The sequence below is a fragment of the Pantherophis guttatus genome, chromosome 3, assembly GCF_059756535.1.
Source record: "Pantherophis guttatus breed Tessera chromosome 3, ASM5975653v1, whole genome shotgun sequence".
Taxonomy (NCBI): domain Eukaryota; kingdom Metazoa; phylum Chordata; class Lepidosauria; order Squamata; family Colubridae; genus Pantherophis; species Pantherophis guttatus.
This window is the reverse complement of record NC_142065.1, coordinates 113,906,233-113,929,120: the sequence shown is the minus strand read 5'-3', so window position 1 is coordinate 113,929,120 and position 22,888 is coordinate 113,906,233. Positions and strand designations below refer to the sequence as shown.

General features: G+C 42.3%; 1 protein-coding gene across 8 annotated transcripts in view; it reads left to right on the top strand.

Moving 5' to 3' along the window:
- SUCO (SUN domain containing ossification factor) overlaps positions 1–22,888 on the top strand; it is a 455,138-nt gene that overhangs the window by 309,699 nt on the left and 122,551 nt on the right. For 4 of the 8 annotated variants that reach the window (XR_015733528.1, XM_060690205.2, XM_087891194.1 and 1 more), the window contains 4 exons: positions 1,969–2,076; positions 5,833–5,938; positions 16,362–16,382; positions 16,581–16,636. Coding sequence is in view for 6 of the 8 variants with exons in the window: in XM_060690205.2 (XP_060546188.1) it covers positions 1,969–2,076; positions 5,833–5,938; positions 16,362–16,382; positions 16,581–16,636 (291 nt within the window). In the remaining 2 variants the exon portion in view is untranslated. The remainder of the gene's footprint in view (positions 1–1,968; positions 2,077–5,832; positions 5,939–16,361; positions 16,383–16,580; positions 16,637–22,888) is intronic. The other 4 variants (XR_015733529.1, XM_060690206.2, XM_087891196.1 and 1 more) reach the window with 1 other exon arrangement.

The window sequence follows — 22,888 nt, the reverse complement described above, 5'->3', positions numbered from 1 at the left end:
GACATTATTTTACCAAGAGTATAACTACTGATGAGATCCATATAGATACAGTAAGAAGCAAAGCCGGTTCTGAGGTTTTGGTGCGAAAGATAGCATAGTTAAAATTCCCCTTTTTCCTCCTCGGGCCTGTTGTGGCCCCACCCTCCGAGCCTATCTCATCGGAGGAAGAAGACTCTGAACATGAAGAAGAGGAGTCGGCCAGGCCTCCCTCTCCAGGCCCCTCCCCTCTGGCACTGCCTCAAGTGCCGGCCGAGGAAGAGGAGATTAGCCAGAAGCCAGGTGTCTCCGATGAGAGTGAGGGAGGTGATCTGTCATTCCTGGATCCATGCTAACGAAGGCGTGATAAACGGTTGCAGCAGTTAAGGAGGCATGCCAGGGATTATAACTGAGTCACTGGACCACACCCCAGAGGCTATATAAGAGAGTGTGGTGGCCATTTAAGACTCTGTGACGAACAAAAACTAACTCTGGCTAGTCACTTGAACAACGCTTAAAGCTGCCGAAAGGTTTCTTGTTTGGAACTGGACTATTTATAAAATGTGTGTATTTCTGTTTATCTGGTGAAGGGATATTCCGTTTATTGAAGTAAAAGCACTTGGGAGTCGGTGCTCGTACTGCTGCCAAGTTTCTGATAACAACCTGTGTGCGTGCCAACTGCTTTCTTAACCCTCGGCTGGCTGTGTTTGTGTGTGGGTGGAGACGGGGGCAAAACAGGACCATCCCATGTCCATTGTCAAGAGCCTTGATAGTACAGTGGTCTAAGCACCCTGTTATTAACACAGCTACCTGCAATTACTGCTGGTTCGAATCTCTCCAAGGCTCAAGGTTGACTCAGCCTTCCATCCTTTCTAAGGTAGGTGAAATGAGGACCCAGTTTGTGGGGGCAATAAGCTGACTTTGTATAAAATATACAAAAGTATGAAGGCTATTGCTTAACGCATTGTAAGCCGCCCTGAGTCTCCGGAGAAGGGCGGCATATAAATCAAATTTTTTTTAAAAAATGTCCATCAATCCAGTTCAATCATTTTGTTTTGGGAAACAGTCTGCGTCTCTCGAAAGGTTGCCATGAGGCAACCTTGAAGTGTAGGGATTTTCCCAGGCTTCAAATGGCTCACATAAATTCCTTACCTCCCTTCCAGCTCCCCATACATTCCAATCATCCCTCCACTTTCCCTCTCCCTTAATCTCTGTTGCCAGGTTGTGAGTAAAGGAGCATTACAAATCAGAACATTTTAATCTTGCCACATCGTTAACATTGTTAATGCTCCAAAATTCCTCAATTCTTCTTGAGAATTGGAGCCCCATCCCACTTGAGGGGCCTATCATCTGACAATGTCACACTTTGGGTGATCTTGTTGGAAAAAATTTGCATATAATCCTGGTATTTTTCAGTCTAAGAATCTGCCTGTAGTGATGAGACAATCTACTTGGGAATCCCATATATTTTCCAATCCAAGTATTTAAAATTCCCTATAGTTAAGATTTGGGAAAGTTGTAACTGGCTTTATCTTTATTCAGAATTCTTCATTAAAGAACCTATTCAGCACTACCTTTTGACTTCTTGAAGTATTCTTAGCTCTGCAGTCCCATAACCACTTTTATGAGAGAAAAAAGAGTTTATTTGAAAGCATGCATACTCTTTGTAGAACACATGCATCTCCTTGATCAATTGGCAGTGAAGAGAATGAAGAAAGTGGTATGGCAGTTAAAATGTCCCCAAGATAATCTTATATTGATAAATTGTTATTAAGCCTTATTTTGCACAGTGATTGTTATTGTATTGCTGATGCTTTCTTTGTATGAAAAGCAATGACTAATGGACTTGAGAAATTTTTCATATCATTTTGAAGCACATTTCTGGGATCAATTGCCATAAAATGGTTATTGGCTCAGTCAATAGTTTTACCTGTTCTTTGAGAAATAGCTTTGAACCTGCAGTTCATAATGTATTTTTTATCTGTCCTGAAGGTTTGTTGTTGAATTATGTGAACCCATACAAGTAAAACAGCTGGATATTGCTAATCATGAATTATTCTCATCTACTCCCAAGGATTTTTTGGTGTCTATCAGTGACAGGTATGTTTCATGATAAGAATACAATTGTAGAATTTATTGTCACAAAGTTTAGTGAAACTGAAAGTCATTTTCAGTATTTGTAATTTCATAATTTTTACAATGTTCATGATTTTAGCAGAGAAATCTAGCATGCTTATTTAAAGTTTAATATTCAGATTTTTTTTAACAAGTTCACATTTACAGTTCTTTTTTTTTTTTTTTGAAGAAAAAAATTGAATCCTTTACAAGGGAATAAGACTTCAGCTAGTTTTTATTATGGTTACACTGAACTGTTTTTTAAAAATAATAAATTTAGGCTAACGGGCTGCCTTAAGTGCTTTCCATTTTAATTTCACATAATTATATCAGATGTGGCTTGCCTTCAACACAAAAAAAAATGCCAATACAAAATACTAATGAGTAACTTTAATGCAAGAATAGGAAGAACCAATACCTGGAGAAAAAGCAACTGGCCTGTATGGAAGTGGTGAAAGAGATAATAGAGGCGACAGAGTAGTACCATGTTTCCCCGAAAATAAGAACCTGTCTTATATTTTTTTGAACCCCGAAATAAGCGCTTGGGCTTATTTTCGGGGAGGTCTTATGTTGGGGCGCATGGAGGAAACCAGAGGAAATGGGGACCGGCTGTGCATGTATTTAAATATTTTTGGGGGGGCGGTTATTTTATTGCATGCACTCAAAAGCCCATTTGGGCTTATTAGGGGATGTCTTATTTTAGTGGAAACAGGAGAAACGGAGATTTTGCTGAAGGACAGGAACTTTATGTAATGAACTCATTTTACAAGAAAAAAAGCTAGCAGAAAATGGATATGGAAGAGTCCATTTGGGCTGGACAAGCGAAATTGACTATATCATGTCAAGTGATACAACCATATTCTGCAATTGTCATCAATCGTTTTAACATTGGAAATGACCATGGAATGGTACAAGCTAAAGTGAAGATAGACGGTTAAAAGGAATGTATGAAAATGATAAAGACATCACAAAAAATAAAAATAAAGAGTGATAAACTGTTAGAGGAGAACAGGAATTTTGAGATTAATCTGTCAAATCGCTTTGCTCTATTGCGAAATTTGGAAGAGATGAACATTATGGACCAAAATGAACAAATAGTCAAAAATATCCTTGAATCTGCTACATCTATAGCACTGCTGGAAAAGATTTTTGTACAGTCAAAAATCTCTGATGAAACTATTGATTTAATGAAAACATGATGGACAATGAATAATCCCGCAAGTTTCACTAATAAACTGGAGTACGTTGAACTATGAAAGACCATAAGAAAATGTATCCAAGAAGAAATGCGTCACTTTAATGTGAAGCTTGTGAAAAAGGCAATTGAAGAAAACAAAGGGATTAATAGAGTAAAATGCAAACTTATAAATACAAGACAGAAGGTTTTTGCATTAAAATATAAAGATGGCTCTGTGTATAGAACAAGACAGGAAATGTTAGAAATAATTGGAAAATTTTATTCAGAGCTATACAAAGATCAAGATCACTCAAAAGTAACAACACCCACGAAAGAGGAAATGTCAGATATTCTAGTGGAGGAAGTATCAAGTGCCATAAAATCAATGAAAAATGGCAAAGCTTCAGGAAATGATTGCATTACAATTGAAATACTGAAAGCTGGTGGTTACACTTTACACAGGATACTAGCAAAACTATACTTGAGATGTCTCAGAGAAAAAAAAATACCTGATGCATGGAAAAATGCTGAAGTGATTCTTATACACCAGAAAGGGGCCCAAGATGATTTAAAGAACTATCGTCCAGTAAGCCTTCTTTCAGTTATCTACATGGTTTTCACCAAGATAATACTGTGTTTCCCCGAAAATAAGACTGGTCTTTTATTTTTTTTTCCACCCAAAAAGGCACCAGGTCTTATTTTTGGAGGGTTTCTTCCATTGATTTACCTCGCAGCAGCAGCACCAACAGCCCCGCTCAGCAGGAGCCGGCTGCCAGCCCAGTTCTTCTGCAGCCGCCTGTTGCCACTTGTGCGTGTCGCCCCCGGTCCCTGTTTCACTATCAGAAGGCCTCAAGAAAGGCCTCTGCATCTGAGAAACGGGCTCTGGATTGACGAGCATGGCGCCCCTGGCCTCCATTTCGCCATCAGAGGCCCTTTGGGAAAGGCTTCTGAAGCCGATAATGGAGACCGGGGACGATGTCCCGTAAGTGGTGGCAAGCGGCCGCAGAAAAATTGTGTATCAGTATTTTGAGATAGCATCGAAACCTGATAGTGGGCCAGCAAGGCAGGTGTCAGGGTGTGCAAGGCCTGGTAAGTAGGGCACCCTTACCTTCCATCCCCACCCTATCTTAATTTTTTATCCATGTGCCTCGCCCCACCCCATGCACCCTGCAGTGGGTGGGGTCTTAACTAGGGTTTATTTGGGGGGTAGAGCGCATGTGTAAAAATCAAGCTAGGGCTTACTTTCGGGGTAGGTTGTATTTTCGGGAAAACAGTAGCAAAAATAATATTGAGAACATTAAATGATGCAAGCCAAAGGAGCAGTCAGGATTCAGAAGTGGCTGCAGCACAATGGATCACATCCAGGTTGTTTAGCAAGCCATTGAAAGGTACAACAAGACCACCATGCCTCTGTGCATGGCCTTCATTGACTACAAAAAAATGTTTGACTCAGTATTCCAGCAAGCAATAATTAATGCATTGCTCAACCAAGGTGTAAACACTACGTACATAAACTTACTACAATCAATATATGAAAAAACAATGGCAACAATTTGCCTTAATGATCTTAAAAGTGGAAATCAACATAGAATGAGATATACAACAAGGTGATACAATGTCACCTATCCTTTTCTCAGCCTGCCTTGAAGAAGTATTTCACAAACTAGACTTGACAAAAGATGAAATAAAAATCAATGGCGCCTATTTAAGATACTTAAGATTTGCAGATGATGTTGTTCTCTTCTCACAAGACCCAGAAGAGCTACAAAGACACATACAAGAGCTATGCAAAGCAGGAGAACCAAAATTAACCTGAAAAAGATCCAGGTTATGTTTAATAAATTCATCAAAGAAAGAAAAAAAAATATATCTGGAGAAGAACTAGGTGTAGTAGACCACTACTTATACCTTGGCAGACTCAATGGAAAGTGATACAACAAAGGAAATAGAACAGCATGTTGGCAGGCATTCGACAAACTAAGTTCAAGAACTTATGCCCCTATTCCTGAAGAGAAAAGTTTTTAATCAATATGTGCTCTAACATATGCCGGTGAAACATGGGCATTAACCTCACAATCAATACAAAAACTATGAGGTGCGCAAAGAGCCATGGAAAGATACACGCCCGGCATTACAAGATGAGCACATGGATTAGAGAACAAACAAAAGTATATAATATCATCAAGAGAGTGAAAGAACTGAAATGGAAATGAGCTGGTCACATAGCAAGAAGAACTGATGGCAGGTATACCAAGGCAGTCATACAATGGATCCCACTTGATAAAAAGTATCCATGAAAGAGACCTAAAACAAGATGGATGAATGACATCAGCAAGTATTGCGGGTCAAATTGGCAAAAGAAAGTTCAGGACTGTATTGGTTGAAAACATGTGGAAGAGGCCTTCATCCTGCGGTGGATAGACAATGGCTAAAATGATGATGATGATCTCATATGTAAAGTAGAAAGCATTGTATAATTTATATGACATTTTAAGAAGTATCTTATTTGCTATTTAATCATAAAATCATTGTGCTTTCTGATTTTTTATACATTGTTTTCCTAGATATCCAACAAATAAATGGGTCAAGCTTGGTACTTTTCATGCCAGAGATGAAAGAAATGTTCAGAGTTTTCCTCTGGATGAACAGATGTATGCCAAATATGCAAAGGTAATTTATTTTGGGGGACTGCAATTTTCTCACTAAAATAGACAAGAGAAATTATATTATTAGGACCCCATAACTACCAAGTTTTGTAAGGCAATATATGTTGGCCTACTGTTATGCATGTGGATAATAAATACATGCATGCATTTAATTTCACTTGTCAGAAGAGGACAGATGAAGTAAACCATAGAAGGGACCATTTAGATCAGGGAACTGAGCCGTATCACTGTTGTTGTTCTCTGTGGGCCAGCCAGGAGGGAGGGGAGAAGGGACGGACGCCTCCTGCAACACCGTGCTGGCCAAAATTGGGTGCCGGGGGCCCATATGCGGCCTCCCCGCACCCTGTTTTGGCTGCCAGAGGCACTGCGGGCTTGTCCTTTGCTTCCAGGCTGGCCCCACAGGCGAGTTTTAAGCACCCTGCAGGCCGGATTCTGCCTGCAGGCCTTGAGTTTGACACCCCTGATTTAGATAATCATATAAACCTTCCATAGGAATTGTGTTTACAATATGTTTATAGTATTATGTATCTAGTTTATAGTCTTACAGTTTATACTATATTTATGATTCTGGTAGTCTTGATGGGCAGCTATTCAAATTCTGCTTATATATAAAAAATGAGCATGTCACCCATCAGTGGATTTCTTCTTAGTCTCTTCCTATCACCAATTCTTTTTCTCATTCTCTTGATAATTCCTTTTCTGTGACTTGAATACACATCATTTACTTAGAAACCTATATTTGAATGCTAAATCTATACTGCATATGCTGTGTGAATGTATGTGTGCATACAGAGTGAAAATGATTATGGGCCCTTTTTAGTCTATTCAAAATACAGGACTAAAACCTGGTCGTGCTTATTGATGATTACAAGGGAGATTTGAGTGGTGGAGAGAGTAGTTGGTGACCAATTGGTTCCCTGGCAGTGTTCAGTGCCATCTACTATAGTATCCTTCTGAGCCATCTGCATTCAGCATCTGGATTTGTAGCCGGAAAGATCTGTATGGGTTAAGGCTCAGTCCTGGCACAGTCCTCCAGAAGCCATCTCTCTCTGGTGGAATACCATCTTTGACTGATTGGTGGCCTTCCTATTACAGAGCAGCAATACAGTCTAGACCAGTGATGGTGAACCTTTTTGGCTTTGCATGCCAAAAGTCTGAGCACGCTTGCGCGTGCCAGCCCCATAATGCAATGTGTGCCCCATTTGCGCATGCGCACATGACCCTCTCCACTTTTTCCAAGGTGCGCCTCTTACCGGAGGACAACTAGATACTGAACTGGCTGTCTCGCCAGGGAACAGTTCAGTATCTGGTTGTCCTCCGGTAAGAGACGCACCTTGGAAAAAGTGAGGGGCGCATGCTCAGTGTGGGGCGGATGCATGGAGGAGAGGGTCATGTGCACATGCGCAAATGGGGTGCACATTGCATTATGGGTGCTGGCAGTTTCAGGCGCTGCGCAGGGAGCATAAGGCAAAGCGGCTAGCCGCTCTACCTGCCCCTTCTTCAGATGACCCAGGCAGAGGGTGGTCGGCTTCTGCTCCTGGCCCAAGAGAAAAGAGAAGGTGAGTCTGCGGAGAAGGAGTAGGAAGGCGTGCGGCTCTGCAATATGCACTGGAGAACCACGGAGGAAAGTCTTTTTGGGTGGATTCAGAGAGGGGATTGCAGTGCTGCTGCCCGAAAAGGCTTTCCTCCATGGTTCTCCAGTGCACATTGCAGAACTGTGCGCCTTCTTCCTCCTTCTCTGCAGACTCACGTTCTCTTTCCTCCTGGCCAGATCTGCCACCTGAAACTCAATGTACTTTTTTGATTTGGGGAGGGGATCTCAGCACTGCCGCCCAAAAACCCTTTCCTCTCTGAATCCAAAAATGGGGTGTGAGGTGGCCAAAAAAGTGCATTGCATTTCAGGCCTCTGGGGGAGGGATTGAAGCCTGCCGCTGGCTGCTCCTGCCACTGAGAGGGAACTGGTAGCATGAGAAGCACCGGCGGCGGGGGCAATGGGGTGGCAGCGGAAAGGATAGCGTGCTGGGGCTTCAATCCCAACCCCAGGCCTGGGGCCACACTAGAAGCCTGCTTGTGCGGAGAGACAGGGAAGGCCCGGCTCGCCCATCCTTGCCACCACCACCCCTTTGCCCCTAGGGGGGGTGGTTCTTGCGTTGCCGCTTCCCTGGCAGTGGCAGGATTAGCCGGCAGGGCAGAGAGGGCGGCAGCGGTAGGTCGTTCGCACCGGTTAAGAGGCAGTGTGGGCTTCTCCTCCTGCCAGCCTTGCACTCTGGACACCTTCCAGCCATACCTGGTCTCCCCCTGCGGCAGCCCACGTGGATCCCAGGCAGTGCAGCTTCGGGGCCTTTCCTTGCAGCGGTGACGAGGCAAGCAGGCGGGTGGGCGCAGGGGAGCGACTGGCAGCAGCACTCCTGGCTGGCAAGGGCTGGATGTCCCGGAGCTGCATGCGGGTGACGACTGCATGGCCGGTGCACCCCTGCGCTAAGAGCGCACCTACAGCTGGCCACTTCTGCACACGTGAAGGCCAGCTGATCATTGCGCGCCCATGTCCACCAGTAACCAGCAGGCTAGCTGGCTGGTGCGCATGTGTGCCCCAGGAACCCGGAAGAGGAATGGGTGACGCCACGCGTGCCAGGCAACATGGCTCTGTGTGCCACTTCCGGCACACATGCCATAGGTTCGCCATCATGAGTCTAGACGATTGTCTTGGAGTCATGTCATCTATGATAGTAGGTGGAATGAAAGAGAGTCTTTGATAGTTGTGGTTATTCCTGGAACAGAAAGCTTTATTGATTGTCACTCATTCCCTGTTATCTCTTGCTAGATTACTACAAAGTTAATTATCTCTTGACTAGATTCTTACAAAGCTCGTTACATGGGACTGCCACTGAAAAATATTTGGAAACTAATTTGATCCAAAATGTAATAGTCCACTTATCAACAGTTTCTATCTGTTTTATCATTTGCCATCTATATTGTGGGAGCGTCATGGATTTTATTTGGCTTCTGGATGAAGTCTAAGTTGTTGGTTATTATCTTACGGCTAGGTGTTTGTATCTGCAAAGCTGTTAAATCAAAGAGAATTCTGCCAGTCCAATAAGAAAATCAAATAGATGACATTTATAGGTACTTCCACCTAGTGAATGTCAGCAAGGTGGAACTCAGAAATAAAACACCTTAATGGTGGCAGTTGTTCTACTGTGTAACAGCTTATTCCCCTCCCCTCCAAAAAAAGATGGCCTTGTCTCTGTTTGTAGGTTAGAAAACAGTTAAGACCTCACTCTTTCAAAGTCCTTTGAAAATGCAACTAGTGTGTTATTCCTAAAATGAATGAAGATGCCAGTGATTGATTTATATTTGTTGTTTAATCTTGATTTTAAAAATACTGGCAACCTCCTAAAAGGAAACCCGTTTATTTGACTCATTTGTTGCATGGATTCTATTGATATCTAGAATATTAGGCTAAAAAATTCAATATTGCTATTACTGGTGGCTTCTTTCATTCCATTCCCTTGACATCTGCTCTTAGCAAGGGAAAATTAAGTTCTTGACACTTCTACTCACTATCACAATAGTTAATTCTGATTAGGGAGAAGAATGGGCTATCCTAATAATGATGGTTTCCTATTGATCTTTGGCATTGGCAGTTTTTTTCTTTCCTCCTTTCTCTTAAGAGAAGGCAAAAACCACTCCAGGCATTGTTGGACCCAGTGCAATTCCAGAGGGAGCTTGGGGTTTTCTGTGAGGATCTGGTGGGCAGTTCATTTGAGCTTCTGGTAGCTTGTTGAAATAGGCAGATGACTTGGATCTTGGACCCTATCACCTCTATGCAGCCACTTTGTGTACCAAATGAGGGTGCACCTTGGCTTACCAAGGAGATCTGGAAAATGAAACACCAGAAGAGAAGTCTGAAGCAGCATTGGAGGAAGAGTAGAAGTGAGTCTGATTGGACATGGGTCAGAGCCCATATTAGAGATTACCTTCTGACAATAAAGGCAACAAAATGCATTATTTCTTCAGCCTTATTATATTTACTGATATCCATCTAACAGCCTTGTTCAGGTTCACCTGGTCCCTATTGGATAAAGAGAGCACCTTGAAACTTCTGCTGAGCCACGGTGCCATTTTTTAAAAATATTTTTATTTATAGTGGTAAAAACTAATACAATAGAATAGAAAATAGAATGAAAAAACAGAAAGTGCAGAAAAAGGAGAATGAAGAAAAACAAAATAAATATATAAAGTGACTTTCAATCTTACAAAGTTTGAAAATACAAAGAAACTTAATAACTTTTCATACCCTACAAGGTTATCTCTTCCTCCCATATTCCATTCCTTATTTATGAGCAAATCCATGACACATCAGCTTTTCAATCCTGGTTTCAGCAAAAAGTCCATATATGGTTGTCAGAATGTTGCACAAATAGTTTATTTTAATAATGATCAGATAAACCAACTTTATATTCCTTCATTTTACTTTTAACAATATTAATTTTAATTCAATCATATATTGCCATAGCATTTGATTTCAATTCTTTATCCCAGCACTCAGATTTCTCTAAGGTTTTAGCAAGCCTCTTTTGTAAATCCAATAAAAAAACATTTTCCAGCTCATTCTCTTGATTTGTCATTTATATTTTTCTTTTGATTTTTAAAATCAGCCAGTTTCTTTCATCCAGAAAAGTGTTCTTTTTCAAATTAGTCTGTTAGTCTGGCATTTGTAGTTTCAGATTCTATAGTTTCTTTATCTTGTGATACAAAATTTGTTCCAGATCTGTCTTTATTAACATAGATGTGCTATGAACCCATAGAAGTAGACCTCATTTCTCGTAGTGTTGATAGCAATAGCAATAGCAATAGCAGTTAGACTTATATATACTGCTTCATAGTGCTTTACAGCCCTCTCTAAACGGTTTACAGAGTTAGCATATTGCCCTCAACAATCTGGGTCCTCCTTTTACCCACCTCAGAAGGATGGAAGGCTGAATCAACCTTGAGCTGGTGAGATTTGATCTGCTGAACTGCAGCTAACAGTCAGCTGAAGTAGCCTGCAGTACTGCACTCTAACGCCACCTTGGCTCTGATATTGTAGTTGCTAACTTCCAGCTTCATTCTTCAGAAATTTACTATGTTGAATGAAAAAACTTTTTGTCATTTTGTAAGTCCCAGTATTAACTGACATTAGGTGCATATTTTTGGCTTAGACTCTTTAATCCCTCTAGTAACCAGTTTGTAACATCAAAGATTATCTTTTATTATGACGTACAATAACCAGAATAGCCAAGATAAATTTCCCCACAAGAAGTTATTTATTTTGTATAGTTTATTTTTATTATTTCTTATAATAAAAATGACATTGCAAATTTATCTAGACCTTTAATCTGTTTCTGATTTTCTTAGAACTTATTTAATTTTTATTTAAAAAATTAAAATCTTTTTTTTTTGCTGATTATTTCAAATTCTTCACTTCTTAAACTTATAATTGATTTTTCTTCTGTTCATACTTGAAGACTTTCCAACTGTTCCAAAGGTCTCTTAATAGCTTTAAAATAGTTAATAGGCAATTTCTGAAACGGATTAGAAAGTTAGGTTTGTAAACATATTGTCTTTAAATATTTACATGCAGGTTATGAGGAAGATGATCCCTTTGTCTCCAGGATTCATGTGGGTGCTTTCCTCACTTGTTATTCGGAGAGGTTCCAAGGAACTAATGTACTTACTAGTTCTTAGTCTTTACTATACTCCTTGGTCCTGCATTCATGGAACCATTTTTATTTATTTTTTTAAATTAAATTTTTATTAAACATATTTCAACCTTTACACCACCTTTCCACTCTTTGCAGCATTCCAATATCGGCATCACTCATATTTACATAGTTTCCAATTTTTATAGATTGCTATTCTATATATTCTATAATTATTTAATTATATAAATTTAATTATATTATGATTATTTATTTATGTACATACTTAATATGTATCATGTAGCAAAAAAGAACACCGCTTGGGGGGTGGGCGAAAGCCCTATTAAGCAGGTATATACAAAAAAGTATGAAGGCTATTGCTTAACGCACTGTAAGCCTCCCTGAGTCTCCAGAGAAGGGCGGCATGTAAATCGAACCAATAAATAAATAAATAAATAAATAAATAAATATTTATTTATTTATTTATTTATTTATTTATTTATTTATTTATTTATTTATTTATTTATAAATATACAGTGGGGCGAAAAAGTATTTAGTCAGCCACCAATTGTGCAAGTTCTCCCACTTAAAAAGATGAGAGAGGCCTGTAATTGTCATCATAGGTAGACCTCAACTATGAAAGACAAAATGAGAAAACAAATCCAGACAATCACATTGTCTGATTTGGAAAGAATTTATTTGCAAATTATGGTGGAAAATAAGTATTTGGTCACCTACAAACAAGCAAGATTTCTGGCTCTCACAGACCTGTAACTTCTTCTTTAAGAGGCTCCTCTGTCCTCCACTCATTACCTGTATTAATGGCACCTGTTTGAACTTGTTATCAGTATAAAAGACATCTGTCCACAACCTCAAACAGTCACACTCCAAACTCCACTATGGTGAAGACCAAAGAGCTGTCGAAGGACACCAGAAACAAAATTGTAGACCTGCACCAGGCTGGGAAGACTGAATGTGCAATAGGCAAGCAGCTTGGTGTGAAGAAATCAACTGTGGGAGCAATAATTAGAAAATGGAAGACATACAAGACCACTGATAATTTCACTCAATCTGGGGCTCCACGCAAGATCTCACCCCATGGGGTCAAAATGATCACAAGAACGGTGAGCAAAAATCCCAGAACAACATGGGGGGACTTAGTGAATGACCTGCAGAGAGCTGGGACCAACGTAACAAAGGCTACCATCAGTAACACACTACGCCGCAAGGGACTCAGATCCTGCAGTGCCAGACGTGTCCCCCTGCTTAAGCCAGTACATGTCCGGGCCCGTCTGAAGTTTGCTAGAGAGCATTTGGATTATCCAGAAGAGGATTGGGAGAATGTCATATGGTCAGATGAAACCAAAGTAGAACTGTTTGGTAGAAACACCACTCGTCGTGTTTGGAGGAGAGAGAATGCTGAGTTGCATCCAAAGAACACCATACCTACTGTGAAGCATGGGGGTGGCAACATCATGCTTTGGGGCTGTTTCTCTGCAAAGGGACCAGGACAACTGATCCGTGTACAGGAAAGAATGAATGGGGCCATGTATTGTGCAATTTTGAGTGCAAACCTCCTTCCATCAGCAAGGGCATTGAAGATGAAACGTGGCTGGGTCTTTCAGCATGACAATGATCCCAAACACACCGCCCGGGCAACGAAGGAGTGGCTTCGTAAGAAGCATTTCAAGATCCTGGAGTGGCCTAGCCAGTCTCCAGATCTCAACCCCATAGAAAACCTTTGGAGGGAGTTGAAAGTCCGTGTTGCCCAGCAACAGCCCCAAAACATCACTGCTCTAGAGGAGATCTCTGCATGGAGGAATGGGCCAACATACCAGCAACAGTGTGTGCCAACCTTGTGAAGACTTACAGAAAACGTTTGACCTCTGAAATTGCCAACAAAGGATATACCATACCTCCCTTGGAAGTTGAGCTGCTGTGAGGATTATTATTCAAACTATCTAATAGATAAAGACTCTCAGATTTGCTCTGACTTGGATTGTCATTGGGTAGGGCTGCAGAGGTGTCTGAGACATAGTTTAATAGTATGATCTGGGATGTGTTTGAATCACGGACTCTTGAGATAATGAACAGAGTTCTCTGTGGTATCAGTTCAGCTACCTGTTCATTGGATCTAAGCACCTCCTGTGTCAGAAAAATGTAGACAAGGTGACCTGTAGTGTAGTATATGATGTAGTGTTGGTCTCTTTGAAGGAGGAAATATTACCTGCCTTGAAAGAGGCATAGAGCCCCTCCTCAACTGACTATCCTCGGAGGCACTGTGTTTTCATAACTCTCATCCAGTTTCAAACCTTCACTTACTGGGAAAGGATTTTGAAAAGTGGTCAGCCTGCAGTTGATAAGAATTCTGGAGGAACTGCATTATCTAGACCGGTTTCAGTCAAGCTTCAGGCAAAATTTAGTACTGAGACAGTTGGCTGCACTTCCACTTGTGGTAGAAGCAAGATGAAGATGTGCTCCTACATCTCTCAGCTGCTTTTGCTATTGCTGACCACAATAACTCTCTGATTCTGCTCCATGGATTAGGGACACATTTTTCAGTAGTTTTCTTTCTTTATCTGAGGCCAATATCAGATGGGGGGAGGGATTGTGTCTTAGCCCCCTAATTTGTGAGGTGCCACAGAGTTTTACTTTCTTTCCCTGTTAGTCAACATCTCTGTGGAACCTTTTGGGTGAAATCAGTACATATACCGTGCTACATCGGTACACTGTACATCAGTACACAGTACACTGGTGATACTCAAAGTCATCTTTTGACCCTTTGGCCAGCCGAGGCAGCTGACCGTATTCTGTCCAAGTATCTGGATGCTTGTTTTGGATGAATAGAAACCATTTCTAATTCAATGTTACCAAGACAAAGTGGCTGTGAGTGGCTCAAAAATCCACAGCTCCTTAGTCTTTGTAGGATTGAATTGGATGGTGTAGCCTGTTCAAAGATGGTGCACAATCTGGGGGTCTTCCTGAATTTACAACTCCTGCTTGATGAGAAGGTGACAGCAATGGCCAGAAAGGCCTTTGTACAGCTTCATCTGGTGTGCCAGTTGTGCCTCTTCCCAAATTGGGTGATTCTTCAGACATGTAGTCACACCTTGGTCATCTTATAACTTGACTACCACAAGTGCTCTACAGCTGATCTAAAATGCAATAGCACAGGCAGGCATGCACATGTAACTTCCTTGCTTTGCTCTCTGCAGTGATTGCCAGTTTGCTTCTAAGTGTGATTCAAGGTAATGGTTGTTATTCTATAAAGCCCTATATGGCACGGGGCCCGATTACTTGAGGAACCATTTGTCTGCCATATCTTCCTCATTGATTCAATCTAGCAGGATTGGCATACTCTGGGTTCCTTTGATTAACTAAAGCTGTTGGGTCCTGAAAGTACACGTTCACTTTCATAGCACCTGCTCTGTGGAATAAGGTTTATTCCCCAAGATTCAGATAGGCCCACCCTGCTGGTGTTTCTAAGATTCTTGAAAGAGCTGGCTATTTGGCAAGGGTGTTTAAATGTTTCTTTAAATGGTGTAAGTTTGTTTTTCCTCTTTTCCATTTTGATGTCTCATATTGCTTGTTCTTGTTCATTATATGTTTTACAGGTAGTCCTCAACTTAACCACCATTTGTTTAATGACTGTTCAAAATTACAACAGCACTGAAAAAAGTGACTTATGAGTGGTTTTCACACTTACAACCGTTGCAGCATCCCTATGTTCACGTGATCAAATTTCGGGTGCTTGGCAACTGGCATGTATTTATGACAGTTGTACTGTCCCAGGGTGACATGATCACCATTTGTAATCTTCCCAGTTGCTTCTGGCAAGTAAAGTCAGTGGGGGAAGCCAGATTCGCTTAACAATCACATGATTAACTTAACCGTTGCCGTGATTCGCTTAACTGTGGCAAAAAGGTCATAAAATAGGACAAAACTCATTTAACAACTGTTGTTGCTTAGCAACAGAAATTTTGAGCTCAATTGTGGTCATAGGTAAAGGACTACCTATATTAGTTTTAATGTTTACTTGTGAAAAGCCCAGAGTCATTAGTAATCGGGTGGTATATAAATTTAATTGCTTCTAATTACAACTTAATTACTATTAAATAGTAATTGCTATTACTTCTACACTTGTTCAAGAAGGCAAACAGGAAAAACATAATGTTAAGTAATCATGTATCCTTCATTAACTTTACAATCACATTTCTTCCATTTAAAAAGAAATAAAAGTAATAAAGGGAGGGAGATGGGTAGTTAAGAAATATGAAATATAAATAAATAAAAATGAAACGAAATGAAAATAAATAAAACATACCCCTTTTGTGATTCTTTGTTTACATATTATCTGTGTAATCAGCAAAGTACTGTTGATTATATCAAAATAAAAAATATTCATTATTGTACAAGTTGAAAGCCTTGTACGCCTCTAGGCTATAATAGTGACATTTATTTCTGTTTTATTGGGGTGCGGGTTCCCTCTAGCATTCATCCATAATTTTGAAGCATGCCAGGTGTTTGGCTACATAACAAATAGCTGTGATAATTTGACTGCATGTTGTGTTTTGTATTGAGCATCTTATCATTTTCTACAAAAGCATCGCTATATATTGGGTTGGTGGGAGAGGGAAGGAAGAACAATTTACATTCACTATTATTAATTGCACTAGCTAATTTATTGCCTGCAGCATGCATGTATTTGACTGATGCTTTCTTTTTTTTCTCTCTCTCTTACTTCAGATGTTCATCAAGTATATAAAGGTTAGCAATATTTTCATAATATTGAAAGCCTAAAGCGTGGGTACACTTTTGTGGCTCTGCACACTAATGCATGAAAAGAACAGAGCGTGAGAATATTCCTTTTGTTAATTTTGTGTGAAGTTTTATTTTAGCTTTACTTTACACAAGAACTATTAATCATTTTCACTTTTCAGTTATTAAATACTTTTTATTTTTCAGGTGGAGTTAGTATCACATTTTGGATCGGAACATTTCTGTCCTTTAAGCCTTATAAGGTATTAATGAAAAATATTATTTCTATGCTTTTTATATTCTTAAAACAAGATATTTCTGTTTGATGATATTTGCAAATATTCATTTAGATGAACTAGTTTTTCAAGGCAAAACTATACAGTACTTGACTATATAAAGATCAGTGTGAAAGAGTTGAAAACTCAACTCTGTTGCAAGATCCAATCTGGGTCAGTCATTGGGACCAGAGAACCTCTCCCTACTGAAATGTATGCTTGAGAATATTCTATTTGTTGTATTTATGTGGTGCCTTCTTATTAATTGATTGGTGTGTTGATGGCCCTTGATTGGCTGTTGTTTACTTGTGCTGCCAAGTCCTTGGCTCCTATGTACATGATCAGCTGGTAGTAAATCAGCACTCCTATTGACTGGCAAGAGACCCGTTTCCCAGATTTCCCTGGCTATCTTTGTATCTGCATGACCAACAATCTTAGTAGCGAAATTGAATGTATGTCTTTGTTCATTGCAATGTGAGGCTACCAATTAATTCTCCTCATCTGACTGCTTTCTTGTGTTCTGGTGGTAGCTTCCTCCCTAGCTGTCCTACATAGTCACAGGGGCAATCCATGCAGAAGATCTGGTAGATTACTCTGGAAGTACCAGCTCCAAGCAATCTTTGGAGTGCATGATTTGTCCTCATATTATGGTAGCCTCTGGGTGATGTATGATGCCCACTTGGAGATATCGAAAACTGTGTTCTATTGCTTCAAAAAAATTTTCAATACATGGCAGGATGTGCCATATAGTTGGTCGTATACCGTCTTTCTTCATTTCTCTTCCTCACGTATTGCACAGGAATCTTATAATAAATGCTCATAGGTACTCATTCTGCCTGAATTGTTCATGTAGGTTCCTTCTGTCAAGTTCTCTAGCTTGCTGGGTACTACAGTGGGTTCTCACACTGGCATATAGTGTTGAAACTAAGAATGCTTGGAGTGTTGGTGGCCTTGCGATAGACCATGGTTTCTAGGTTTCCATCTTCCTATCTGTTGAGAAGTACATCTAAAATTAATAATTATTTAGCCCGGGTGTCGGCAACCCACAGCTCCATAGCTGCATGCGGCTTTTTTGTCCCCCTGCTATGACTCCTTGTCAGCTGAAACCACCACTTGCTGGCCTGTCACTCTGAAGTCCATGCCGCTCACTACTTTGAACAGGGTTAGTCCCATGCTACTGTGAACTGCATTATTGTACGCAACCTCAGCAAAAGGCAGGAGGTCCACCCAATTGGACTGCTGATAGTTCATGTAGCATCTCAGGTACTGCTCTACCATGGCGTTCAGTCTCTATACCTGCTCCCCTAACCATTGGTGCTCAGATGAAAGGTTGAGCTAAGGCCCTGGGACGACCCAATGGATCGCAGGAACTCCCTCCAGAAATTAGCCGTGAACTGGACCCCTCTGTCTGAGATGATTCTCCGTGGTACTCCATGCAGGTGGTAGATGTGCTTCAGGAACAATTTGACCAACTGGTGGGCTGCGGGTACTCCGCTGCAGGGTATGAAGTGCACCTGTTTGGAGAATAGGTCTGTTACAGTCCAGATCATCATGTTGCCCCCACATTTCGGCAATTCCACTATAAAGTCCACTGTGATCTCCTCTCATGATCTCGTTGGTTCTGCTACTGGTTGCAGCAGTCTGGGGGGTTTTCCTCATCGTTTCTTTATTGTGGCGTGGATGGTGCAACTTCTCACATCTTTCTTTATGCCAGGCCACCAGAACCACCTCCGTGCTAAGTGTAAAGTCTTTAGGAACCCAAAGTGGCCTGCCAGTTTAACGTCGTGGCTCCTCTGGAGGATTAGGATGCAGAGGGATTCTGGGATGTAAAATTTCATCCCCTTCCATGCAAGGTCATCTCTTTTTGTCAAGATATGTTGATTGTCTCAGAACCACAGGTCTGCTAGCAGTTCGATTTTCAGTTTTGGGCTTGGGTAGTTTTGCCCTGGGGATGATTTCGATGGTGCAGTCTTCCTCACGGTGGGGAGGCAGGACATTGTACTCTGTCTTGCTGAATACTTCTGCGAGGTCCTGATATTCCCTCGGGATCTGCTCAGCCTCTGGGGTTTTCTCAGACATGGCTGCCAGTTGTTCTGGTGAGCTCTTTTGGAGGGTTCCCTACTCATTCCTTCTTGCTTCATTCTCTGGGGCAGGCGTCTTAGCTTTGATGTTCAGGGAGGGCTGCACTCCTGTTGCAATTAGGCTGCTGGGTCCTGGAAGTCCCTGATTGGAGGCAAGCTCTGCCTCTCTCTGGGTCGCCTGGAGCAGGCTTTCTTCGGATTGCCCGCCCTCGGCCATGGTTGCCTGAGTTTCTCTCCAAGCTCTCCAGATATTGGGGAGCAATTGAAGAGTCCGGGATTCAGGAAGCCCGGAAATATTGATTTATTTTAAAAGGAGAGCAAACCTGCTGTGAAGGTTCCGACAGATGCCCTAACTAAATCATGAGTCTCGAGCCAAGTTTCAAAAGGAATCCAATGATTTATTAGGATTTATTACTCCAGTGAGGTTTGCTCTGCCGCACTTAAGTTACGGCCCACCAGTCTGTGTCATAAATCACATTCTCCCAACGAGGCACTCCCACAGGCTGTAGAGACATGCCTCACCTCCCAGCTTTGGTAATCTGAGATTCACCATTGGAAGAAGGTATGCATGGAATGTGCTCCCCCCTTGCTTCTAATGGCAACTCAAGAGCAGGCTAGAAATGCTTTTGTGAGTTGACAAAATCTTTAGGAACCCAAAGTGGCCTGCCAGTTTGACATCATGACTCCCCTGGAGGATTAGGGTGCGTAAGTATGTTGGGATGTAGAGTTTCGTCCCTTTCTATGCTAGGTCATCTCTTTTTGTCGAGATGTGTTGGTTGTCTTGGAACCAGGGGTCTGCTAGCAGTTCGGTTTTGAGTTTCGTGGTTAGATTGCTTTCAGGTTGGTCTTGCGTTGTCATCTGGTGGTCACTTGGGTGGTTGTTTAGGTAGGGGGGACGATGGCGTCTACTACTTCCTCTCATTCGCATTTGTACTGGGGCATGCGGGAGAGGGCATCCGCTAGAAAGTTCCTCCCCCTGGGATGTGCTTTAGCACGAAGTCGAACCAGTTGAAGTATTGAGCCCAGCGGACTTGTTTAGGTGATAGTTTTCACGGGGTCCTAAGGGCCTCCAGATTTTTATGGTCAGAATGGTCTTTGCCTCCCTTCCAGCTGGTGGCGCCAGGTTAGCAGTGCCCATCTCACAGCAAAAGCCTCATTTTCCCATATGGCCCATCGCCTCTGTGTCCGTGAGGTTGCGGAAGGTGTAGGCGCAGGGCTGTAGGTTTCCTTGGCTATTTCTTTGGAGTAGCACTGCTTCCACTGCCATGTTGCTGGCGTCTGCTTGGATGACGAAGGGTTGTTTGGGGTCAGGATGCTTCAGCAACGGTTCCTTTGCAAACATTTCTTTTAGTGTCTCAAATGCCTTTTGGCAGGTTAGGTTCCATTGTAGGGATTGTCCCAGGCGGGGTTTCATTCTCGGCTCTCTGTCTTTAGGGGGTCCATCATGGGTTTGGCAATTTTCATGAAGGAGGGGATGAATTGCCTATAGAAGTTTGCGAACCCTAGGAAGCTTTGTAGCTATCTGCGGGTGTGAGGGGGTTGCCAGCCTAGGACGGCTTGTACTTTGGCTGGATCCATCTCTATGTCCTCATTTGACACTCGGTAGTTTAGGTAGTCTAGCTGTGTGCGGTGAAATTCACATTTTGATAGCTTGACGTACAGTTTGGCTGCCAGAAGTTTTTCCGGTACCTGGCGGACTAGGGGTATGTGATTGTTCATGGTCTCAGTTTAGATAAGGATTTTGTTCAGGTAGACCAGGACCTCCTTATAGAGGTGCTCATGCAGCACCTCATTTATTAACTGCATGAACACCGTTGGGGCCCCCTGCAGTCCAAAAGGCATCACTTTGAATTAGAAACTTCCTAGGGGGCAGTTGAATGCTGTTTTCCATTCATCTTCCTCCCTGATGCATACTCGGTAGTATGCTTCTCTGAGGTCTAATTTGGTAAAAACTTTTCCCTTAGGTAGGTGAGATAGCATGTCCTTCATGAGAGGGAGGGGTACTGTAAACTGTAGGTTGTGGACACACACACACACACACACACACACACACACACACACACACACACAGTTCATTCCTCTAAAATCCACACACAATCTCATAGTTCTATCTTTTTTTCTGCCTTTGAATAGGACTGGGGCTGCGACCTGTGGCTTGACTGGCTTGATGAACCCCCTTGCTATAGGTTTTTGTCTATATATTTGCACATTTCTTGCATTTCCCGGGTTATAATGGTGTTCAGTTTGGGTTTGGGTAGTTTTGCCCTGGGGATGATTTCAATGGCGCAGCCTGTCTCATGGTGGGGAGGTAGAACGTCGCACTTGCCCTCGCTGAATACTTCTGCGAGGTCCTGATATTCTTTCGGGATCTGTTCGGCCTCTGGGGTTTTGTCGAAGGTGGCTGCCAGTTGTTCTGGTGGGCCCTTTGGGAGGGTCCCTGCGTGGGCAGTGCTTCCATTTGCTGGTGTGGAGGGGGTTGGGGTCCCCTTGCTATCCTCAGCCTTTGGCTGCCCCCTTGCCATCAGATGGTCGGTCTCCACTTGTCTAGCCAGGAGAGTCCCAGTATGACTGCATCTGTCATTTGGGGAGCTATTACAACTTGAATTACTTCCCAGTGATTCACTAGCTCTAGCTTCACTGGTTCAGTCAGGTGGGTGGCATAAGCTCCCCCCAATAGGGACCCATCAACCTGTTTGAACCTCATTGGGTGGACCAGTCTTTTCGCTCTGATTCCCAGTTTCAGGACCATGGTTAGGTTGATCAAGCATCTAGTGCAGCCTGAGTATATTAGGGCTTGAAAAGTCCCCTGGGTTCCTGTTTTTGGGGCTGTGTGGCATATTGGGAAGACGAAAGGGTGGACCGGTTCACTCACCATTGGGTTGTTTTCACCCTCGTCCTCGCTGTCGTAGGAATGTGGCGACTGGTCATCTTTGCCTGGGGTGCCCCTCCCCCCCTTCGGCTGGGTGGTGAGGGACCTCTGCAGCCTGGAGGGCTTTCCGGGATGTGTTGGTGGCACGCCTGGGACCTCGTTCTGGTCATGCCCTTGGTGGTGGCTCTGGCTTTGGTTTTGGGGCTGGGATTGTGTATGCTGATGCCATGTGGCCTATCCCCCTGCATCTGTAGCATATCAGTGGACTTCATGAGAGGGTTGGTTTTGGGGCCGGCTATTGTGCTATGGTTCCCTGTCGGCTGGATGGTCTCTGATCTGGTTGAACTCTCTCTTTAGTGTCCAGTTGCTTTCTCATGTCATTGGTGGGTAATCTGCCATAAACTTTTATGGCTACTCGGAACCACTCAGAGAGTCCGTTTAGAATGTCCTGATAGGTGGTTACCTGGGCAATTTGCTGGTCCAGGCTTGTTCTGAAAAAGTGAACTAACAGCCACTCTGGCAAAGGAGGTAGCTTCCCAATGACTCTCCTGAATTCACGGATGTGTTCCTTAATGGGCCGCCCCCTCTGCTTTAGGTTTCTGAGCTCATCTTCTGCATATAGATCCTCCTCCACCTCCTCAAATCTGGCCTCTAGTTTTTTCATTTCATTTTCATTTAATTGAATTTGTATACCACCCTACTCCCGAAGGACTCAGGGTGGTGAAAACAGCCATAGAATAAAACATATAAATACAAAATTTAAACCAGGCATGCTTTGCGAGTTGACACATTTCCCTTTTGAATGTGAAGAAGATATGTTGGCAGTACTGGAATAGGTTCATGATTTGTGTCCAGGTTAGGTTGGTCTGATCTGTGTTGTATTCTTCTTTTAGTTTTTTTTTTTTAATCGATTACTTTGTATGTTAAGTGAGGAGGAATGGATGTAAATAGGGACACTATGTCAAAGCAGACCATGATCTCATTAAGAGCCACATTTAAGCTTTGTAGTTGTCATTGTGTCCTGCCATTCTGTTGGAAGGGTGGGAGGAAGCTTGCTCGCATTTTAGCTTGCTTTTTGCTTTTGCTGTAACTGCTTGGGAAATAGGGAGGGGGAGCATCTTCAGAGACAAAGCTATCTCTCTCCCAGCTGGTTTCATCCCATCTCCAAGGCTGTCATGCCCTGAGGGTGAATTTCTTTTCATCTCAGAGATTCTCAAGAAAAAACTTGCGGCATCACATTGGTCACTGGTGGACTTAGGGTTAGGGGGGTTGGGTTTGGGGAAATGAAAG